General features: G+C 44.5%; 1 protein-coding gene across 4 annotated transcripts in view; it reads left to right on the top strand.

Moving 5' to 3' along the window:
• Positions 1 to 20,814, top strand: part of YARS1 (tyrosyl-tRNA synthetase 1) — a 36,953-nt gene that overhangs the window by 15,065 nt on the left and 1,074 nt on the right. For all 4 annotated transcript variants that reach the window (XM_066269757.1, XM_066269758.1, XM_066269760.1 and 1 more), the window contains 7 exons: positions 7,550 to 7,642; positions 10,016 to 10,151; positions 10,855 to 10,940; positions 15,588 to 15,723; positions 17,061 to 17,158; positions 18,255 to 18,448; positions 18,985 to 19,126. In XM_066269757.1, the coding sequence (XP_066125854.1) occupies positions 7,550 to 7,642; positions 10,016 to 10,151; positions 10,855 to 10,940; positions 15,588 to 15,723; positions 17,061 to 17,158; positions 18,255 to 18,448; positions 18,985 to 19,126 (885 nt within the window). The remainder of the gene's footprint in view (positions 1 to 7,549; positions 7,643 to 10,015; positions 10,152 to 10,854; positions 10,941 to 15,587; positions 15,724 to 17,060; positions 17,159 to 18,254; positions 18,449 to 18,984; positions 19,127 to 20,814) is intronic.

The raw sequence follows: 20,814 nt of genomic DNA on the forward strand, positions 1-20,814 counted from the left end.
AAAAAAGCTCATGTTTTTGCTTCCACAAGGAAGCTGCCCCTATACCTGTTTGATTTGCTTCTTTCCTAATAGCTCGGTTTCCAGGGAAAGGCACTACTGTTCTTTCCCAGAGCACTTGGTCTGTTTGCTCTGGGTCTTACATAACCACTCATCCCTAAAATGAGGTTTGGGTTTAAAGGTGGAAATTAGCACAAGCCTATAATAGTTTTTTTCCAGGAAAGAACCTGAGTAAGTTGAAAAGGGCTTTTGAGAAGTAGTTGGTATTTTTGAAAGCACCTCAAAACCTCACATTGGCAAGGATGGGGAGAAAACACTGCTAGTGGAAATTCCTGGAGGGTGGTTTGACAACACTAAAATGTTTCTTCCCTTTGCCCTAGTAATTATACAAATTTGTCCTAAGGAAATTATTTTTAACACATTGTTCACCGGCAATTTTACACAGAAGTTATCTCATGTCACTGGCTATTTTTTGGTAATTGAATATGAAAGTGAAATAATCTAAATAAACTTCAGTATACTTTATTTATACATAGTGAATTTCAATGAAACTTTGTACATATCTGCTACATACTGTATTTGATACATGTTATATATTTTAGTAATTTTGGGGGTGTGATATACTGTATAGCAGTCACCTATGTGTAATGGTGGGCAACGTGTTCTGCGAATATATCTGGTTCCGCTGCGCTTTCCTTTTGAAACACACACTTTATATGATCTAGTTGGATTTTTTTTTTATACCAGTAACTGTTTTTTCTAAAACGTGGTCTTTTAGTTGCCCTGAAAGCCTAAAAGGTGAATCAATGGAAGGAGCTCTTTTAGAAGTACCAGAAGTGTTAGGTTCTGGGCTGCACTCATTTGGACCAGCAGATAATCCATTTCCTAGCTACTTCAAGTAGAAATCTTTTGTATCATTTTATTTTGTCTATTGTAATTACAGTATATTTTGAATGCATTGAATAAAGCGCATTTGACCAGAAAAAATGCTACTTTTTCAGACCACTCTATACTTTTTCAAAAGATACTGCATTTATCAAATACTGGTCTGCTTGATCGACTCCTTTCATGTATTTGTTGTAGTCTAAAATGCACGCAGGTTTAACAATATCTTCCGTAGAATTTATTTTTTGCTTTCCAGTTGTTTTCATAGAGGCATCTTGGATAGTTGATACCATATTCACTGGTCTTTTACCTTTCCATGATATAAGGACAATGGGTCCTTTCTGTAAAAAGGTCTTTTCCCCTCTCTGAAGTACCTTTGGCAAGCCACAGTTTTCTCTTATGGTACCACAGATTAACGTTTTTTCTAATAATAATATTTCAGCTGTAGAAACACTGTTGTAGTAATTATCTTGGTATACATGATGCCAAGAATCAAGATATGGTTCTAAGACAGATAATATAGCTTCTTGCAGTCTTTTGCCTTCACCCGAATGAATCTTGAAGTTGCAGATGTATTTACTCTTGCTTTCACAAAGCATTCTCACTAAAATCCCATATTTTATTATTTTTGCTGGGTTATATGTACTGAAGCTGATATGTCCTCTATATGGTATCATTGCTTCATCTAGGGATAACTCCTGCTTAGATACATACAAAGACTGAAATTTTGTAAGAAAGTAATCCAAAAGAGGCCTAATTTTATACAGTCTGTCTTCATTAGATGTATTTTGTGAATTATCACTAAGATGGAAAAATGTAAGAATTTGCTCGAACCTCATTCTGCTCATAGTTTTAAGAAATATTGGAGCTACTACCAAAGGGTCCATTAACCAGTAATCCCTCCAGTGTGATTTTTTTCATTTGTCCCATCAATACCAACAAACCAAGAAACTTCTTTAAATCGGTATTGGTAACTTTCGTCCATGGTACAGTTTTAGTAGATTTTTTGTAAAATTGTCCCATTTGGTGGTGTTATAAATTGGTTTGAGAAACAACTAAATCAAAAAAATCATCACTGAAAAGTAATTCTGTCACTCCCCCGATGCTCCGTGGATCACTAAGGTTGGCAGGTGCACTGAAATATTTGAATAATCCTTCAAATTTGGTGTAATATATTTTCCACCCACTCTTCTTCAAAATTACTTTCACTATCAGATCTTATTACATTTCTTTTTTGTCATTTTGGTGGTCTGATATCCGACTCATTACTGTTTTCCGATAAACTATCAATTTCTACATCACTACAGCATATTTCAAAATCACTCGGGCAATCAGATAAAGTGTCTGCATATAATTCATTGGAAAGTTCTTCACCTCCACGATCCATTATGGTTGAAACTTTTGTAATACTATAATTGCTATAAAAACCTAAATATCAAGAAAAGTCACTTTTTTTATAATAAACTGAACACAACAAAGAAAGATTTTACAATATCCTTGATATGTATGTTCAAACTGCGAGCAGTTAGAAGACTGTCCAAGTTTAGACTGCTCAACACTGTGATTGTTTTTGTTTACCACACCTTTGATTTTGCTGTCTCATGCCTGGAGGAGTGGGAAGAAAAGGAGTTTGCATGAGAATATAGAACTGGTGTGCTGTTTTTCGAACTTTGACCCTCAGGGCGAAGTCACAAATACAATAATCCTATATTACCCTGAGTTTCAAAAACTGAAATAGCTAATGCAAGTGCAAACATGAGTTAACTCATGAGCTGTCAATAATGTGTTAAAAGTGCAACTTGAGCATGACGGGTGGTGGCACAGTGGATAGAGCGTTGACCTGGTCCCAGGTTCAAAACCCCAAGTTCGCCAGCTTGAGTATGGGATCATCAACATAATCCGAAGGTCACTGGCTTGAGCCCAAAGACCACTGGCTTGAAGCCCAAGGTTGTTGGCTTGAGCAAGGGGTCACTGACTTGGCTTGAACCCTCCCCCTGTGTCAAGGCACATATAAGAAGCAATTAATGAACAACTCAAGTGATGCAACCATGAGTTGATGTTTCTCATCTCTCTCCCTTTGTGTGTGTCTCTCTCTTGAAAAAAAAATTACAACTTGAGTTACATATAAAAGTTTTATCATATTACCAATTTAAAGCAAAAACCTAGAAATAAACATATCAAATGACAAGGGATTTGTTAAATTATGGTAAAGCCTCACAGTAGTTTTTTTTTTTTTTACAGAGACATAGAGAGAGTCAGAGAGAGGGATAGATAGGGACAGACAGACAAGAACAGAGAGAGATGAGAAGCATCAATCATCGGTTTTTCATTGCGACACCTTAGTTGTTCATTGATTGCTTTCTCATATGTGCTCTGACCGTGGGCCTTCAGCAGACCGAGCAACCTTGGGTCCTAGCCGGTGAGCTTGGTGAGCTTTGCTCAAACCAGATGAGCCCGCGCTCAAGCTGGCGACCTCAGGGTCTCGAACCTGGGTCCTCCGCATCCCAGTCCGACGCTCCATCCACTGTGCCACCGCCTGGTCAGGCTCACAGTAGATTATTATATAATAATTTTAAATGGTTTTTGGAGATATTTAGTGAATGGGGAAATGTTTACAATATAAATTTTTTTATTAGTCAAGTATTTCTTATTCCATTGCATATCTTTTATTAACTTTTAAGTTGAACCTTTTATTAGTCTAGCAGAGATATAGCCCATGGTTTATTTATATATGACTCAATGCTCTAAAAATGGTTTTGTTGGGGTTTTTTTCATTGATTTGAGAGAAAAAGAGAGAAGTGTGAACTCACTGTTTCACTTAGTTCCATTTAGTTGTGCATTCATGGATTGCTTCTTGTACATGCCCTGACTGGGGATCAAATCCATAAGCTCAGTGTATCAGGACCACACTCAATCCACTGAGCCACCTGGCCAGGGCTGGTTTTTTACACTTTTTTTTTTTTTTTGTATTTTTCTGAAACTGGAAACGGGGAGAGACAGTCAGACAGACTCCCGCATGCGCCCGACCAGGATCCACCCGGCACGCCCACCAGGGGTGACGCTCTGCCCACCAGGGGGCGATGCTCTGCCCCTTCGGGGCGTCGCTCTGCCACAACCAGAGCCACTCCAGCGCCTGGGGCAGAGGCCAAGGAGCCATCCCCAGCGCCCTGGCCATCTTTGCTCCAGTGGAGCCTTGGCTGCGGGAGGGGAAGAGAGAGACAGAGAGGAAGGGGGGGCGGAGAAGCAAATGGGCGCTTCTCCTATGTGCCCTGGCCGGGAATCGAACCCGGGTCCCCTGCACGCCAGGCCAACGCTCTACCGCTGAGCCAACCGGCCAGGGCTGGTTTTTTACACTTTTTAAGGGTTATAAAAAAGTGAAGAGTAACCCTGGCCAGTTGGCTCAGTGGTAGAGTGTCGGCCTGGCGTGCGGGAGTCCCAGGTTCAATTCCCGGCCAGGGCACACAGGAGAAGTGCCCATCCGCTTCTCCACCCCTCCCCCTCTCCTTCCTCTCTGTCTCTCTCTTCCCCTCCCACAGCCAAGGCTCCACTGGAGCAAAGTTTGCCCGGGCACTGAGGATGGCTCCATGGCCTCTGCCTCAGGCGCTAAAATGGCTCTAGATTGCGGCAAAGCGATACCCCAAGATGGGCAGAGCATCGCCCCCTGGTGGGCATGCCGGGTGGATCCCGGTCGGGCGCATGTGGGAGTCTGTCTGACTGCCTCCCCGTTTCTAACTTTGGAAAAAATACAAAAAAAAAAAAAAAGTGAAGAGTATATAAGAAAGAACATATGTGTGGCCCATGAAGCCTAAAATATTTATCTTGCCCTATACAAAAATGTTGCCCATCCTTGCCCTAGAAATGACATATGTCTTTGTAATTTTTTACAGTTTAAGTTAGATATCTTTACCATTTCCCAACAATGCAAGAACCTATAGTTTTACTCTATTTAATACCCTCCTGCTCTGTTATTGTTGTATATATATATAGATATATTTTATATGTATCTTAAATACTAAAGAATATTTCAATTATTTTTTTACACAATTTTTATTTGTACTTACTGTTACCCTTTTTGATACTCTTGATTTCTTCTTACAGTTTTCTGTCTCTGCTTTCATCTGGGATTGTTTTACTTTATTAATTTTTTTTTATTTTATTTATTCACTTTAGAGAGGAGAGAGAGAGGGAGAGAGAGAGAGAGAGAGAGAGAGAGGGAGAGAGAGACAGGGGGGAGGAGCTGGAAGCATCAACTCCCATATGTGCCTTGACCAGGCAAGCCCAGGGTTTCGAACCGGCGACCTCAGCATTTCCAGGTCGATGCTTTATCCACTGCGCCACCACAGGTCAGGCTGGGATTGTTTTACTTTAGCCTAAGGAACCCCCCTTGGTATTTTGTGTTTGTAGTGCAGGTGTCCTGGTAATGAGTTCTTTCAGTTTTCTTTTATCTGAAAACATCTTTCTTTTGCTTTCACTGGGTATAAAATTCTAGATTGGCAATTATTTTTCTTTTAGCACTTTAAAGAGTTGTCCATTGCCTCTGGCTTCCATAGTTTACATTGAAAAGTTACTGCCCTGGCCAGATAGTTTGGTTGGTTAGAGCATTGTCCTAAAATGCAAAGGTTGCCAGTTCAGGGCACATGCAGGAACAGATTGATGTTTCTCTGTCTCTCTCTCTTTCTCTCTCTCTCTCTGTCACACACTACCTCTCTCTCTAAAGTCAATAAAATATACATTAAAAAAGGAAAAGAAAAGTCACCTGTAGATATTATTGTTTCCTTGTAGATAATACATCTTTTCTCTGGCTGGTTTTTTTTTTTTTTTTTTTTTTTTTTTTTCATTTTTCTGAAGCTGGAAACAGGGAGAGACAGTCAGACAGACTCCCGCATGCGCCCGACCGGGATCCACCCGGCACGCCCACCAGGGGGCGACGCTCTGCCCACCAGGGGGCGGTGCTCTGCCCATCCTGGGCGTCGCCATGTTGCGACCAGAGCCACTCTAGCGCCTGAGGCAGAGGCCACAGAGCCATCCCCAGCGCCCGGGCCATCTTTGCTCCAATGGAGCCTTGGCTGCGGGAGGGGAAGAGAGAGACAGAGAAGAAAGCACGGTGGAGGGGTGGAGAAGCAAATGTGCGCTTCTCCTGTGTGCCCTGGCCGGGAATCGAACCCGGGTCCTCCGCACGCTAGGCCGACGTCTCTGGCTGTTTTTAAGGTTATCTATTTGTCAATGATTTTCAACAATTTAACTATGATGTTTTTTGCTATACTTTTTTTGTATTTATCCTGCTTGGATTTTGCTTAACTTCTTGAACATGTGGATTGATGTTTTCATCAAATTTGGAAAATCATCACCTATTATTTCCTCAAATATTGCTTTTCTCCTTTCTCTCTTCTAGGACCCTAATTATGTAGAGGTTAGAGCTCTTGATCATGTCCTGCAGGTTTCTCACTCTCATTTTTAAGATTTTATTTATTGATTTGAGAGAGAGAAAAAGGCAGGGAGGGATGGGAAGCATCAACTTGTACTAGTTGCCTCTCATATATGCCTTGACCGGGCAAGCCCGGGGTTTACAACGGACGACCTCAGTGTTCCAGGTCAATGTGACATCGCGAGTCAGGCTTGACTTAGAGTTTTAGGGGGGTACCCTTCTCTCTATAGCCCTTTCCTAATCCTAGCCTCCTGACAGCCCTAAACTTCCATATCTGGCTCCTTGGTTTAGCTAGAGTGCTGCTTTCTCCTTAGTCTCTCTTTCTCAGCACCTGATTTGAAAAAAATGCCCTCAAGGAGAAAGCCAGGGTAAGTATGTGGTCGCCTCTGCTTTCCCTTCTGTCAATATGTTCAGGCCCTGGCCGGTTGGCTCAGTGGTAGAGCGTCGGCCTGGCGTGCAGAAGTCCCGGGTTCGATTCCCGGCCAGGGCACACAGGAGAAGCGCCCATCTGCTTCTCCACCCTTCCCCCTCTCCTTCCTCTCTGTCTCTCTCTTCCCCTCCCACAGCCGAGGCTCCATTGGAGCAAAGATGGCCCGGGCGCTGGGGATAGCTCCTTGGCCTCTACCCCAGGCACTAGAGTGGCTCTGGTTGCAACAGAGCGACGCCCCAGAGAGGCAGAGCATCGCCCCCTGGTGGGCAAAGCGTCGCCCCCTGGTGGGCGTGCCGGGTGGATCCCGGTCAGGCGCAAAAAAGATTTTCAGCTCTACACCTGTTACTGTCAAAGCCTGCAGCTGGTATATTATGTGTGCCAGGTTTTATAATTGTTTATCCAATAGCCTCACAATTTAATACTAAAAGAAAAGCTTTGCCCTGTACGGATAGCTTGGTTAGAGCATTGCCTTGAAGCCCAGAGGTTTGCTGATTCCTTCCCTGGTCAGGGCATGTACAAGAGCAGATCAATAGAGAGTTCCTATCTCTCTTTCTGTTCCCCTTCCTCTCTGAAAAATCAATACATAAAAGTGAAAAGGAAAAGAAATAAAAGCTTTTGGGGGGGAACTTTGTTTACATTATAATCACCATTAGAAGTTATATATTCAGTAGGAAAAAGAAGATTGAAAGGGATATATGAAAATGTTGGAATGTATGAGCTATTTAAGTTGCTGGCCGGGGTAAATGAGAGCAGGGTACTGAGGAGGGATTTATACTGACATCTGCTTTGTGTGTTTCTTTCTAACCCCTCAGTATCTCCCTGCACTTGGCTATTCAAAACGGGTCCATCTGATGAATCCTATGGTTCCAGGATTAACTGGTAGCAAAATGAGTTCTTCAGAAGAGGTAGGTTGCAACTCTGACTTGTTTAGAACTTTTCAGCAAGAGATGAAGAGATTAAGGACTCAGAAGAAGAGTAACTTAGCTAACTAGAATTCTCCAGTATTTGAGTCATAAATAATCGTAAGTCATTCCATTAATTCCATTGGTCCCTGAGTATTGGCAGACACAGAAGCAATCCTGATGATTTTAAGGGTTTTACTGCTACTAATAAAAAGTACAGGTTAAAGTAATTTCTTTATTCATAGAATTGTGATAAAAAGCCTTATTAATGAGAAGGCTTTGGTTGCATTTCACCCCGTAATATCTTGATTCTTAGGGTGATGTTTGATATAACTAATATGATATATATGCTGTCTTACAACATTAAAAGTCCTATTGCCTGACCAGGTGGAGGCACAGTGGATAGAGCGTTGGACTGGGATGTGGAGGACCCAGGTTCGAGACCCCGAGGTCACCAGCTTGAGCATAGGCTCATCTGGTTTGAGCAAGATTCACCAGCTTGAGCCCAAGGTCGCTGGCTCGAGCAAGGGACACTCGGTCTGCTGTAGCCCCACGGTCAAGGCACATATGAGAAATCAATCAATGAACAATTAAGGAGCCGCAACTAGGAATTAGTGTTTCACATCTCTCTCCCTTCCTGTCTGTCTGTCCCTATCTGTCCCTCTCTCTGACTCACTCTGTCTCTCTCACAAAAATAAAGAAAAATCCTATTAAGAAATGTACACTTTTGTTTACTAAGGATACAGACCAGAGGACTTAGTGGAACCCAAAGATATGAAAGATTGAGTTCAGGGCTCTCAAACATGGCTGATCTTCAGAATCACCTAGGAAATTTAAAGAGAAAAAATAAAGCTGGTTAGACTCTGTCCTTAGATTCTGATAAAGTGGTTTTGGAAAACAACTCCAGAATCTCAACAAATTTCCCTCAAATCCTAGTAGTTGCTTCTGTTTAAAGTCACGTTTGGGCATTCGTCTAGTTCTTTAAGTCTGACTTCTTCATCTAGGATCACAGATTAATAAATATATATATGTATGGGAACTGTTATTGTTATTTTTAAAAGGATATGCTCATTCCTTTTCTTCTTAAATTAAAATGCTCCATGTGTTGATTATTTCTCTGACAAAGTATCATGTTATTCATCCTGTTTGGTGACATTCACCATATCTTAATCCTGGAAATCAGTGCTAACAGCAGTTCCCAAACATGAATGCATCAGAATTACTCAAGACAGCATTTTATAAATAAAATACCTGGCCCAACCCCAGGAGATTTTGATTCATGAGGTTTGGGTGGAGCCCAGTAATTTATATATTTTAAAAAGCACCCCAAGTGATTCATGTACATCCCAGGTGAGTCATGTGTGGACCAGAATTTGGTAACCACTGAATTCAAATGAGCATGAGCTCACTCAAAATAAACAAATTTTATTACCCTAAAAAGTAAAAATGGCTCTAGCTAATTCATGATACATGGTGTTGGTGACTGCTGAGAAGCAGGGATCCCCACACATTGTTATGACAATGTCAGTTTGTCTACCCCTTTCAGAAAAGAGTTTAGGGACTAGCAAGTTTTTCATAGTTTAAGACAATAATCCTAGAGAAGCCCTCCCCCCACCAAAACCTGCTAGGATGTTTGTAGTGGCATGATATATGATCCATAACAATTAAAACATGATCTAAAAGTTTAGAGATTGTAATGTAAATTATGTTGTCACTAGTAATTGGGAATGTGATACACAATTATAAGTGAAGACTAAGTAGCTAAGTGAAAAAACAGAACATTTAGTCTCTAACTACACATTTGCCGTGATTCCATATGCCTTAGATAAGGCCTTGGAAGAACACAGAATCATTAAAATAGCTTTGTTTGTTGGGTGGCAGTATTGCTAGTGGTCCTTCACTCTGATTAGTTTTGCTTTTCTTAAAGTGGTTTGTGTTTAAATCTTTGTTTCAAAAAAAATTTTAAAGCAATTGATCCTTGAATATGGAGCACTGCCCTCCCCTCGACACACTCAATTGAAAATCTAAATATAACTTTTGACTTCCCCAGTATTTAACTACTAATAGTCTACTGTTGACTGGGGAACCTTACCAATAACATGAACAGTTGATTAATATATATTTTGTGTTACATTTATTATATACTATATTCTTACAATAAAATAAGCTCAAGGAAAGAAAATGTTATAAAAAATGATAAGGAAGACAAAATACATTATAATACTGTGCATCTTGTGAAAAAAAAATCACTTATAAGGGGACCCACATAATTCAAACCTGCGTTGTTGAAGGGTCAGCTGTACACAGGTTAGTGGAAAATATATTATACTGTAATTTTCAACCACAAGCAGTCCTCTTCCCCTCTGTGGCTTCTAGGAGTCCAAGATTGATCTCCTTGATCGGAAGGAGGATGTGAAGAAGAAACTGAAGAAGGCCTTCTGTGAGCCAGGGAATGTGGAGAACAATGGGGTTCTGGCCTTCATTAAGCATGTCCTTTTTCCCCTCAAGTCTGGTAAGACGCTCCCTCTTTTCTTCTCAGAGGCCAGGCTGAAATAGCAAAACTAGTAGTGATAATACTTGTGATCATACCATGTCATACTTGTGATTTTTCACAGTCTTCCTCCAAGGGTGGCTCCCCTGATTCTCTGCTCTGAATTCACGTATATTAATATTATGATTGGAGTGGAGATACCATTTAGTTGTTCATGTGTTGTTACCGGGTTAAGTTCTAAGGAGGGTGTCAGTGGGGGCCAGGGTGGTAGAAATGAGGGTGGGGGCAAACATGAACTAGAGGAATAAAAAGAAATATAAGACGTGATCCTTCCTCTTGAGTTTGGATGCTAGCTGGGCATACAACATGGCCACGCATCCAGTTTAAAAAAATAATAAAACATTATTATATGCCTGACCTCTGGTGGCGCAGTGGATAAAGCATCGACCAGGAACACTGAGGCTACAGGTTCAAAGCCCTGGGCTTGCCCGGTCAAGACACATATGGGAGTTGAAGCTTCCTGCTCCTCCCCCCTTTCTCTCTCTCTCTCCTCTCTCTAAAAGTCAATTTAAAAAAAAAATCTTTTAAAAATAAACAAATATGATGCTTTATAATAAAGTTCAAAATACATATATGGCAGAAACAACAGCTACCCATATCTTTGGGCTAGAAATGCTGATTCTGCCATTGATAGTGAGTATTGGTGTGGATCCTTTTCTTACAGAGTTTGTGATCCTTCGAGATGAAAAATGGGGTGGAAACAAAACCTACACAGCTTACTTGGACCTGGAAAAGGACTTTGCTGATGAGGTAAAACCAGAGGAGGCACTATCCCCGCTGGGCTCATTCTGACGAGCTTCCCTATCGTGTCCTACCCGCGTTTCTGGTCATGTCCCACAGCACTCTGTCTTGATGCTCTCCAGGGCTGTATATCTTAAAATGGCTTAGGTGAGGATTCAGGTGGTCCACTGAGTAAGTGGGCCGACAGCACATAGATAATGTATTAGTGTCCTAATCACTCTCTCAAAGACTTAGCTTGGCATGAAGGACCAAACCCAACCCAAAATGAAGCATTTCAAGGACAGATGTAAAAAAATTAAGGTTCAAAAAAGACACACACAAAAAGAGAGAGATACACAACTATAAAAGGACAGAGTAGAGGACACTATTCTCTTCAACAAACAATTTAACAAGGCTTCCTTGCCAACTATGTGTCAGGCACCATGTTAGGAGCTAGGGATACAGAGAAGATTGAATCCTCATGAAGCTTATAATCCAGCAGGAGAAGCATACATATAAACAAGTATTTGCTGCCTTAGTGCACAATGAAAATATGTACATGGTCTAGAAATAAAATGGGATGGAGGGGTTAACTGTCTAGCTATGTAGAGAGGATAGCATCCACTTTTTCACTTAAGGAGTAGGAATTCATGAGGAAGTCTGGGGGAATAAATTGTGCAAACACGTAATGAGATAAACAGCACAGTATATAAGGAATTACAAAGTCTTGGACTGACTAGAGTCTAAAGGATGAGGTGGGGCATTGTGGGAAATGTAGGCAGGGCTGGATCATAAGGGGAAGACGTAATAATAGTGTATATGGAGAATGAAATGGGGAGTTTTGATTGACTGAATTTGAGTTGAGTCAGCAGTGTGATAGGGCTGTCAGAGATATTAATGAAGTCTTGGCCTATCATCAGAAATGTAGATCTGGAACCAGGGAGTTGATGGTCCATTCAGTTTTCCATTGTTCTCTATTTGAGGTTGTGCATTCAACCCTAGACTCCAATTCTCTGAGGTTTATTTGACAATCTGGGTGTGTTGTTGAGGAGAGGAGGAATGCCACTATAGGCAACAGACTCAAAACTATGTCACAAAAACAGTTGGAAGAAAGAACTAGGCATATTTGGCTGAGAAGCAAGTATGGGTTCAGTCATCCTCAAATACAGTGTGTCCGTAAAGTCATGGTGCACTTTTGACTGGTCACAGGAAAGCAACAAAAGGTGATAGAAATGTGAAATCTGCACCAAATAAAAGGAAAACCCTCCCAGTTTCTGTAGGATGAGGTGGCAGCATGTGCACATGGGCAGATGATGACGTAACACCATGTATACAGCGGAGCAGCCCACGGCCACGCCAGTTGAGATGTGGACGGTACAGAGGAAAGTTCAGCGTGTTCTGTGGCTCGCTAAATTCAAATCCGTGACCAAAGTGCAACGTGAATATCGGCGCGTTTATAACAAAGTGCCACCACATAGGAATAACATTACTCGGTGGGATAAGCGTTTGAAGGAAACTAGCAGTTTGGTGGAGAAACCCCGTTCTGGTAGGCCATCAGTCAGTGACGAATCTGTAGAGGCTATACGGGATAGCTACCTAAGGAGCCCTAAAAAATCTGTGCGTGAGCCCACATCGAACTGCACTGAATACGTATGAAACTGGGAGAGTTTTCCTTTTATTTGGTGCAGATTTCACATTTCTATCATCTTTTCTTGCTTTCCTGTGACCGGTCAAAAGTGCAGCATGACTTTACGGACACACTGTACCTGAAGGACTCATGGAAGAAGGCTTAGGTTTCCTCCTCGGCACCAGAAGGCTAAACAGGACTGTAGTTGTGACCAGAGGGAGGCATGCTTATGCTCAGCTCAGGAAAATCTTTCTAATGACCTCAGTTATGTGGTGATGGACAGGGTTGCTTCACTTGACCTTGCATTGCCCACCACGGACGTGCTCAGGCAGACGCCAGAGGACCACAGGAGGCATTGTTGTATGAGGGTTTGGGCCTTGAGTAGAGGAAAACACTCAGTGACCTCTGAGGTCTGAGGGCCCTTAAGGCCCAGTTTTTGGATATGAGACAACCCATTGCTCTGAACCCTTTCTATCTGCAGTGTCAGGGAGGCCACAGACCCCCACACTCCCCTCCTCGACCCTGTGAACAGTCTTCTGTGGGAATAATGAGAAGGAATAGGAGAGCCCAGAGCAATGATAACCTATAGCACTTTCTATGAGTGGGGACATGTCCTACCTGCACTGACACACCTGCCTGCCACAGGCCACATGTTGCTGTACAGCAGGGGTCCCCAAACTTTTTACGCAGGGGCCAGTTCACTGTCCCTCAGACCGTTGGAGGGCTGGACTATAAAAAAAACTATGAACAAATCCCTATGCACACTGCACATATCTTATTTTAAAGTAAAAAAAAAAGGGGGGGGGGACAAATACAATATTTAAAATAAAGAACAAGTAAATTTAAATCAACAAACTGACCAGTATTTCAATAGGAACTATGGGCCTGCTTTTGGCTAATGAGATGGTCAATGTCCGGTTCCATATTTGTCACTGCTAGCCGTAACAAGTGATATGACGGGCTTCCAGAGCCATGATGCGTGCGTCCCGCGTCACCGGAAGTAGTACTGTACGTGAGCGACTCCGCGCTTTGCAGCATCTGCATCCTGTGCTCCTCTCACTGACCACCCATGAAAGAGGTGCCCCTTCCAGAAGTGTGGCGGGGCCAGATAAATGGCCTCAGGGGGCCGCATGCGGCCTGCGGGCCATAGTTTGGGGACCTCTGCTGTAGAGCCTTACATGTGACTAGTGTAAATATGTAACAGTCTTAATTTACATTTAAATATCCACATGAGGCTAGTGGCTACAATATTGTTAAAAATAAAGCATTCCCAGGGAAATAAAGAAATAGCAATGTTGTGGTGCCAGCATTCATACCTCAGGGTGTCCTGTCAATATCTAGAGCAGGGGTCGGGAACCTTTTTGGCTGAGAGAGCCATGAACGCCACATATTTTAAAATGTAATTCCGTGAGAGCCATACAACGACCATGTACGTTATGCATTATCCAATAAAAATTTGGTGTTGTCCCGGAGGACAGCTGTGATTGTCTCCAGCCACCCGCAACCATGAACATGAGCGGTAGGAAATGAATGGATTGTAATACATGAGAATGTTTTATATTTTTAACATTATTTTTTTATTAAAGATTTGTCACCTTGGCTGGTTGGCTAAGTGGTGGAGCGTCAGCCTGGCGTGCAGGAGTCCCGGGTTCGATTCTCGTCCAGGGCACACAGGAGAAGCACCCATCTGCTTCTCCACCCCTCCCCCTCTCCTTCCTCTCTGTCTCTCTCTTCCCTTCCCGCAGCCAAGGCTCCATTGGAGCACAGTTGGCCTGGGCACTGAGGATGGCTCTATGGCCTCTGCCTCAGGCGCTAGAACGGCTCTAGTTGCAACAGAGCAACGCCCCAGATAGGCAGAGCATCGCCCCCTTGGTGGGCATACTGGGTGGATCCCGGTCGGGTACATGCGGGAGTCTGACTGCCTCCCCGTTTCCAACTTCAGAAAAATACAAAGGGGGAAAAAAAAAAGATTTGTCTGCGAGCCAGATGCAGCCATCAAAAGAGCCACATCTGGCTCACGAGCTATAGGTTCCCGATCCCTGATCTAGAAGATCCTTTCAGGCCACATTTGGGATATGAAAGTGAATTATATCCCAATTAATTAAAATTGAGTTACTGAAGTCCTCCCAGTTACTAGCACTGCTCACCATTTTTACCCACATTGTGTGATTTAATCCTCATTCTCATTCTATGAGATAAAGGTATTGTTATCTTCATTTTTTAAACAGAGTCCAAAACTTTGAGATTGCCTGGTTTAGGGTCTCATAGCTAGCTGGGACTCAAACCCCAGTCATCTAACTCCAGGGCCTGTTCTTTATTCTTTCTTTCTTTCTTTTTTTTTTTTCTTTTTTTTTTTTTTGTGAGAGAGTCAGAGAGAGGGACAGATAGGGACAGACAGACAGGAAGGGAGAGAGATGAGAAACATCAATTCTTCGTTGCGGCACCTTGGTTATTCATTGATTGCTTTCTCATATGTGCCTTGACCGGGGGGCTACAGCAGACCGAGTGACCCCTTGCTCGAACCAGCGACCTTGGGCTCAAGCTGGTGAGTCTTTATCAAACCAGAAGACCTCGCGCTCAAGCTGGCGACCTTGGGGTCTCGAACCTGGGTCCTCTACATCCCAGTCCAACACTCTATCCACTGCGCCACCGCCCGGTCAGGCTGTTCTTTTTTCTTGCTCACTCAGCTTCCCCTCCGGCTTTTAGCCCTGCCTGCCGTTACCTGCGTAGATATTTCTCTGCCTATAAATGATAGCAGGTTTATGCCACCACTCTAAGCATAAATGGAAGGACTAGAAGATTTTGACTAATAAACCCATTTAGCCTCTAAAAACTTTCAAATTAGTATTGAATTCAGAGTCAAAAGACCTGGATCCCAGATAAGTTAGATCACCTTTCTGAACCTATTTCCCCTTCCTAAGGTGGCCCTGCCTGTGCTGGGGAAACACCCTGTATCCTGTATGCACAGGATTCCGTTAGTCTTTGTAGCTTCAGGTGGACTGTGCCCTGTTCACGTGCCTTATCTCACCGGGCCTCATGCACTTTTACAGGTTGTACACCCTGGAGACCTCAAGAATTCTGTTGAAGTCGCGCTGAACAAGTTGCTGGATCCCATCCGGGAAAAGTTTAATACCCCGGCACTGAAGAAACTGTCCAGCGCGGCCTACCCAGATCCTTCGAAGCAGAGTAAGGCCCGTGGGGAAGGGGAAGGACCAAGAAGGGGGGATGACATCGTTGGGATAGATAGCCGGCTGGTGGGTCTCAGAAAAAGGTCTGTCCTCAACTGAGAGCCCAAGAGGCCAGGGCTTCTGAAGTGCAAAGATATCATATGCTGTTGACTCCTGGGGCAGAACTTGAGTCGTCTTGATTTGGTGCGGTGGGTCCTGCGCACTGATTATATCCTGTTGTACCGGCACTGCTGGGAGGTGCTGGGGTAAGGCGTGTACTTGGATCCTTTCACTAAACCCTCTTCAGTTACGGAGCCCAGTGAGGTTGGACCATGAGGCTGACCCGGCGGCTCAGGCAGGACCTGCGCAGCTTCTCGGGGAAGCTCATCTTCAGCCTCACCCAGCCCCCTTCCGTGGGCCTCCGACTGGCTCTCAGGTGGCCGTCCACCCCTCCCAGAAGAGGCTCAGTACATGTCTGTGGAATGCATGAATGGAAACACCTAACGGTGGTAGAGCTACTACTGTCCCCATCCCTCCCCTCCAGCCTAGTAGCTAAGAACAGATGAAAATCTAGTGTCACTTCTCAACAGTTGCCAACACTCTTTTAAAGAAGATGTAAGTCAGAAGTAGCATTTGTGGTAAGGTAAATTTTAATTGCTCAAGAAAAGTCGCCTGACCAGGCGGTGGTGCAATGGATAGAGCGTTGGACTGGGATGTGGAGGACCCAGGTTCGAGACCCCGAGGTCGCCAGCTTGAGCACAGGCTTTTCTGGTTTGAGCAAGGCTCACTAGCTTGAGCCCAAGGTCGCTGGCTCGAGCAAGGGATACTTGGTCTGCTGTAGCCCCCTGGTCAAGGCACATATGAGAAAGCAATCAGTGAACAACTAAGGAGCCACAACAAAGAATTGATGTTTCTCATCTCTCTCCCTTCCTGTCTGTCTGTCCCTATCTGTCCCTCTCTCTGACTCTCTCTGTCTCTGCCACAAAAAATAAAATAAAAATTCCCTTTAAAAAAAAGAAAAGTCTGGACCACTGTAAAATAGAGGCCGGGACTACCGCTGTCTGTGAAACTTAGTAATAATAATGGTGTCTCCTATTCAGATCCTTAGGTTGCTACTTCCATGGTGAAATCCTACATGACTAATATATAATTCTGTAAATATTTCTAATAAAGTTAAATAAGGATTTGATGATTGATTGATTGAGAGAGAGATGAAGGAAGGTATAATCGGTGGGTAGATTATTCTGGGAATTTTGCATGAAAGCCTGCTAGTGTCCTCATTTGGTGGGATCAGCAGTTGACTTCTCATGGGGAAGGAAGACAGTTCTGACCCCTTGGGGTTCTTCTCATTTCCAGAACCAGTTGCCAAAGGCCCTGCCAAGAATTCAGAACCAGAGGAGGTCATCCCATCCAGGCTGGATATCCGCGTGGGGAAAGTCATTAGTGTTGACAAGGTACTCATTTTCACCACATCCCAGTGAGGCGGATAGGGGTCAGATTTGTCTGTTTCCATCTGGAGGAAACCTGGCCTGGGATGATGGGAAGTAACATCCCTGAGATCATATTGCAAGTCAGAACCCAGGTGTCTAATTCCAGGCCTCAGCTTTTCTCTTGGCTGCTTCTGGATGTTATGCAACCAAACATAGCCAGGAACTCAGAGTGGGGGGCGGATGTTAGTCAAAGGGAACTTGTTTATCTGTTAAATCCAGTCTGATGGATTTACCCTGTCTCTACCAGCTAATCTGGACTAGTTGCGGCCTTATCTTGGATCAGCCCCTTTGTCTCCCAAACCAACCCCACCCCCACCCACCCCCACACAGAAAACATGGTGAAGGGCCTGACCTGTGGTGGCGCAGTGGATAAAGCGTCGACCTGGAAATGCTGAGGTCGCCAGTTCGAAACCCTGGGCTTGCCTGGTCAAGGCACATATGGGAGTTGATGCTTCCAGCTCCTCCCCCCTTCTCTGTCTCTCCTCTCTCTCTCTCTCTCTCTCTCTCCCCCTCCCTCTCCTCTCTAAAATGAATAAATAAAAATTTAAAAATTAAAAAAAAAAAAGAAAACATGGTGAAGGGAGGAAGGGACAGAAGGGATGCACCCAGTGGCTGGGACCATTGTTGTAGGCTTTTTCTCCTCCCAGCTTTTCACTATATAGGCCCAGCCACAAAACTACTTTGAGAGCTGCTGGTGCTTTCAGGTGGTGACACCAGCAGTTGTCCCCCATCTTCCATTGCACCTAGGACTCATCTGGTGCAGCTGTGACCATAATGGTAGCCACCCAGATAACCAGGCCATTCAGTCTCTCTTAGAGATTCCTTCCACCTCTTATAGAAGTTAGGCTCATTGTACTCAACTCCCGCCTCTTGGTTGAGAGTAGAACGTACCTTCAAGCCCAGTCTCTTGTCTGCTATCCAGGACCTAGAAAGAGAGTTCTAGAGGATCCCTCAGGGGCTTTTCTGGGGAGTAGATGCCTCCTTCTGGAGTCAGAGGGCTCACCAGGCCCCCTGATCTGTTCTGTTGTGACACTGTGGGACTGACTTCTCTTGCTGGCAGCACCCAGATGCAGACAGCCTGTACGTGGAGAAGGTCGATGTGGGGGAAGCTGAGCCACGGACCGTGGTGAGTGGCCTGGTGCAGTTTGTGCCCAAGGAGGAACTGCAGGATAGGCTGGTGGTGGTGCTGTGCAACCTGAAGCCCCAGAAGATGAGAGGAATCGAGTCCCAAGGCATGCTTCTGTGCGCTTCCATGTGAGTGAGGCTGTGGGGTGGGGCGCAGGGCCCGGGAGGCTGCAGGAGTGCCTAATCGGCCCGCGTGCTGCCCCTCCACATGCCGCGGGAGGCCCTGAGAACACTGGCCAAAGATGGTGCGTGAAGGAATTATTTCTTGTACAAGTCCTGTGACTGAAGCACTTTACCTATAGTTAATTTTATTAAAACGGAAATTGAACATTCAAAGCAGTGTGTGCATGCCCACCTCTCACCACTAATAAGAGGTGGAGGCAGGACTCAGAACCAGTTCTGATGGGCTGTTAAGGCCTTGGTTTCTGTTATGTTCTATTTCCTCTTGTAAGAGCCCAGATTTTGAATTTCAGTTTAGCCCTGGTTAACCCCACTGTGACGATGTCCAGACATGTAGTACAGCAGTGAGGGCTTCCAGGGGCGCTAGCAGTGAACCTGACCTAAATCCCGGTAAGGCCTCCACGTGGAGGCTCTAATGCTTTGGCCTACGCAGCAGCTGGAAGCAGTCCGTAGCCTAACTTTTTCCTTATCCTGTGTCTTCCCAGAGAAGGCGTCAGCCGCAAGGTTGAGCCTTTGGACCCTCCCGCAGGCTCTGCTCCTGGTGAGCGAGTGTTTGTGAAGGGCTATGAGAAGGGCCAACCGGATGAAGAGCTCAAGCCCAAGAAGAAGATCTTTGAGAAGTTGCAGGTACAAAGCTGCAGGTGTTCCCCTTTTACCTGGGGGGGCCTGGACTGTGTCCCCAGACTGCTGTTACTGAATCCAGACCAGCCCCTTTCCCAGCTGGGCCTTTCTGTATCTAAGCCCCTCTTCCTTATCCATTCCACACCTTTCTGCCCCCTCGTATACTGAGCACCGACAGGCTGCCTGAGGCACTGTGAGGGACTTCAGACAGTTCATTTGATCTTCAGTCTGTGATAGATGGTCCCCATTTTACCTGGCAGGATACCTGCCAAGGCCACACAGGGTCACCAGGAGTGGTGGAACCAGGGATCAAAACCCTCCCGGAGTCACTGCCACCCACCTTGATCTTGGAGCACTTGTTCTCTCTTCTCCCTCTGGGGCACTGACTCACAGCCTGCCCCGTGACCCCTGAATTCATTCATTCAACAAATACTGGGCCCCTAGTATATATCAGGCATTGTCTGGGTGCTTGGGCTACATCAGTGAATAAAGCAGCAAAAAAAATCACTCCTCCTGGAACTGACATTACATGTGTGACTTTTTCTAGCTAATAACTTGTTCCTTGATTAGACAGGTTTTCTGGAGGTCGTTTTGAGTAATTTCTACATCTCTATCCTCCTGGGTGCACCAAATGACCTGGTCACTTCCCTCATTTCCTGGTTTTCCAGGATGGTTTTGTTAATTGCTTTTTTTTTTTTTTCCGGCTATAAAATAAAATTTTAATGTAGGTATGTGTAAAATATAGAAAATAAAATACTGATACTCCTACTACCTAGAGATACTGAAAAATGTCATTAGTGACTATTCTGGGCTTTTTCTGTACATATATTTACAGTTTGAGTCATAATTTTTTTAAAAAAATTTTACTTAATGCCTGAAAAACTTCCCTTTTTAAATATTGAGAGGTGATTTTACTGTATAGTATTATATCGATTATCACAATTTAACCAAACTATTTACCCTTACTAGACATTGAGGTTGTTCTCAAATTTTTCAGTTAGAATGGTATGCTGGATATCCTGGTACATAGTTCTTTGCACTTAGTCTTGATTATTTTCTTTTTTTTTTTTTTTCTGAAGCTGGAAACAGGGAGAGACAGTCAGACAGACTCCCGCATGCGCCCAACAGGGATCCACCCGGCACGCCCACCAGGGGCGAAGCTCTGCCCACCAGGGGGCGATGCTCTGCCCATCCTGGGCGTCGCCATGTTGTGACCAGAGCCACTCTAGCGCCTGAGGCAGAGGCCACAGAGCCATCCCCAGCGCCCAGGCCATCCTTGCTCCAATGGAGCCTTGGCTGCGGGAGGGGAAGAGAGAGACAGAGAGGAAAGCGCGGCGGAGGGGTGGAGAAGCAAATGGGCGCTTCTCGAACTGTGTGCCCTGGCCGGGAATCGAACCCGGGTCCTCCGCACGCTAGGCCGACGCTCCACCGCTGAGCCAACCGGCCAGGGCTAGTCTTGATTATTTTCTTAAACTAAGTCCCTAAAGTGAACTCTGTGCCATTGAGTTGGCTCTGACTCCTGGAGGCCCTGTGAATGAGTGATGCCCAGTGTCCTATTCACACTGCCCTGCTCCGCTCCTGCAGACTCCTGCCTTCGGCTTCTTTTATGGAGTTATCCATCTCATACTTGGTCCTCCTCTTTCCCTGCTGCCTTCCATTTTTCCCGGCATTATTGTCTTTTCCAGGGAGCCCTG

This window comes from Saccopteryx bilineata, chromosome 3 (genome assembly GCF_036850765.1).
Source record: "Saccopteryx bilineata isolate mSacBil1 chromosome 3, mSacBil1_pri_phased_curated, whole genome shotgun sequence".
Classification (NCBI taxonomy): domain Eukaryota; kingdom Metazoa; phylum Chordata; class Mammalia; order Chiroptera; family Emballonuridae; genus Saccopteryx; species Saccopteryx bilineata.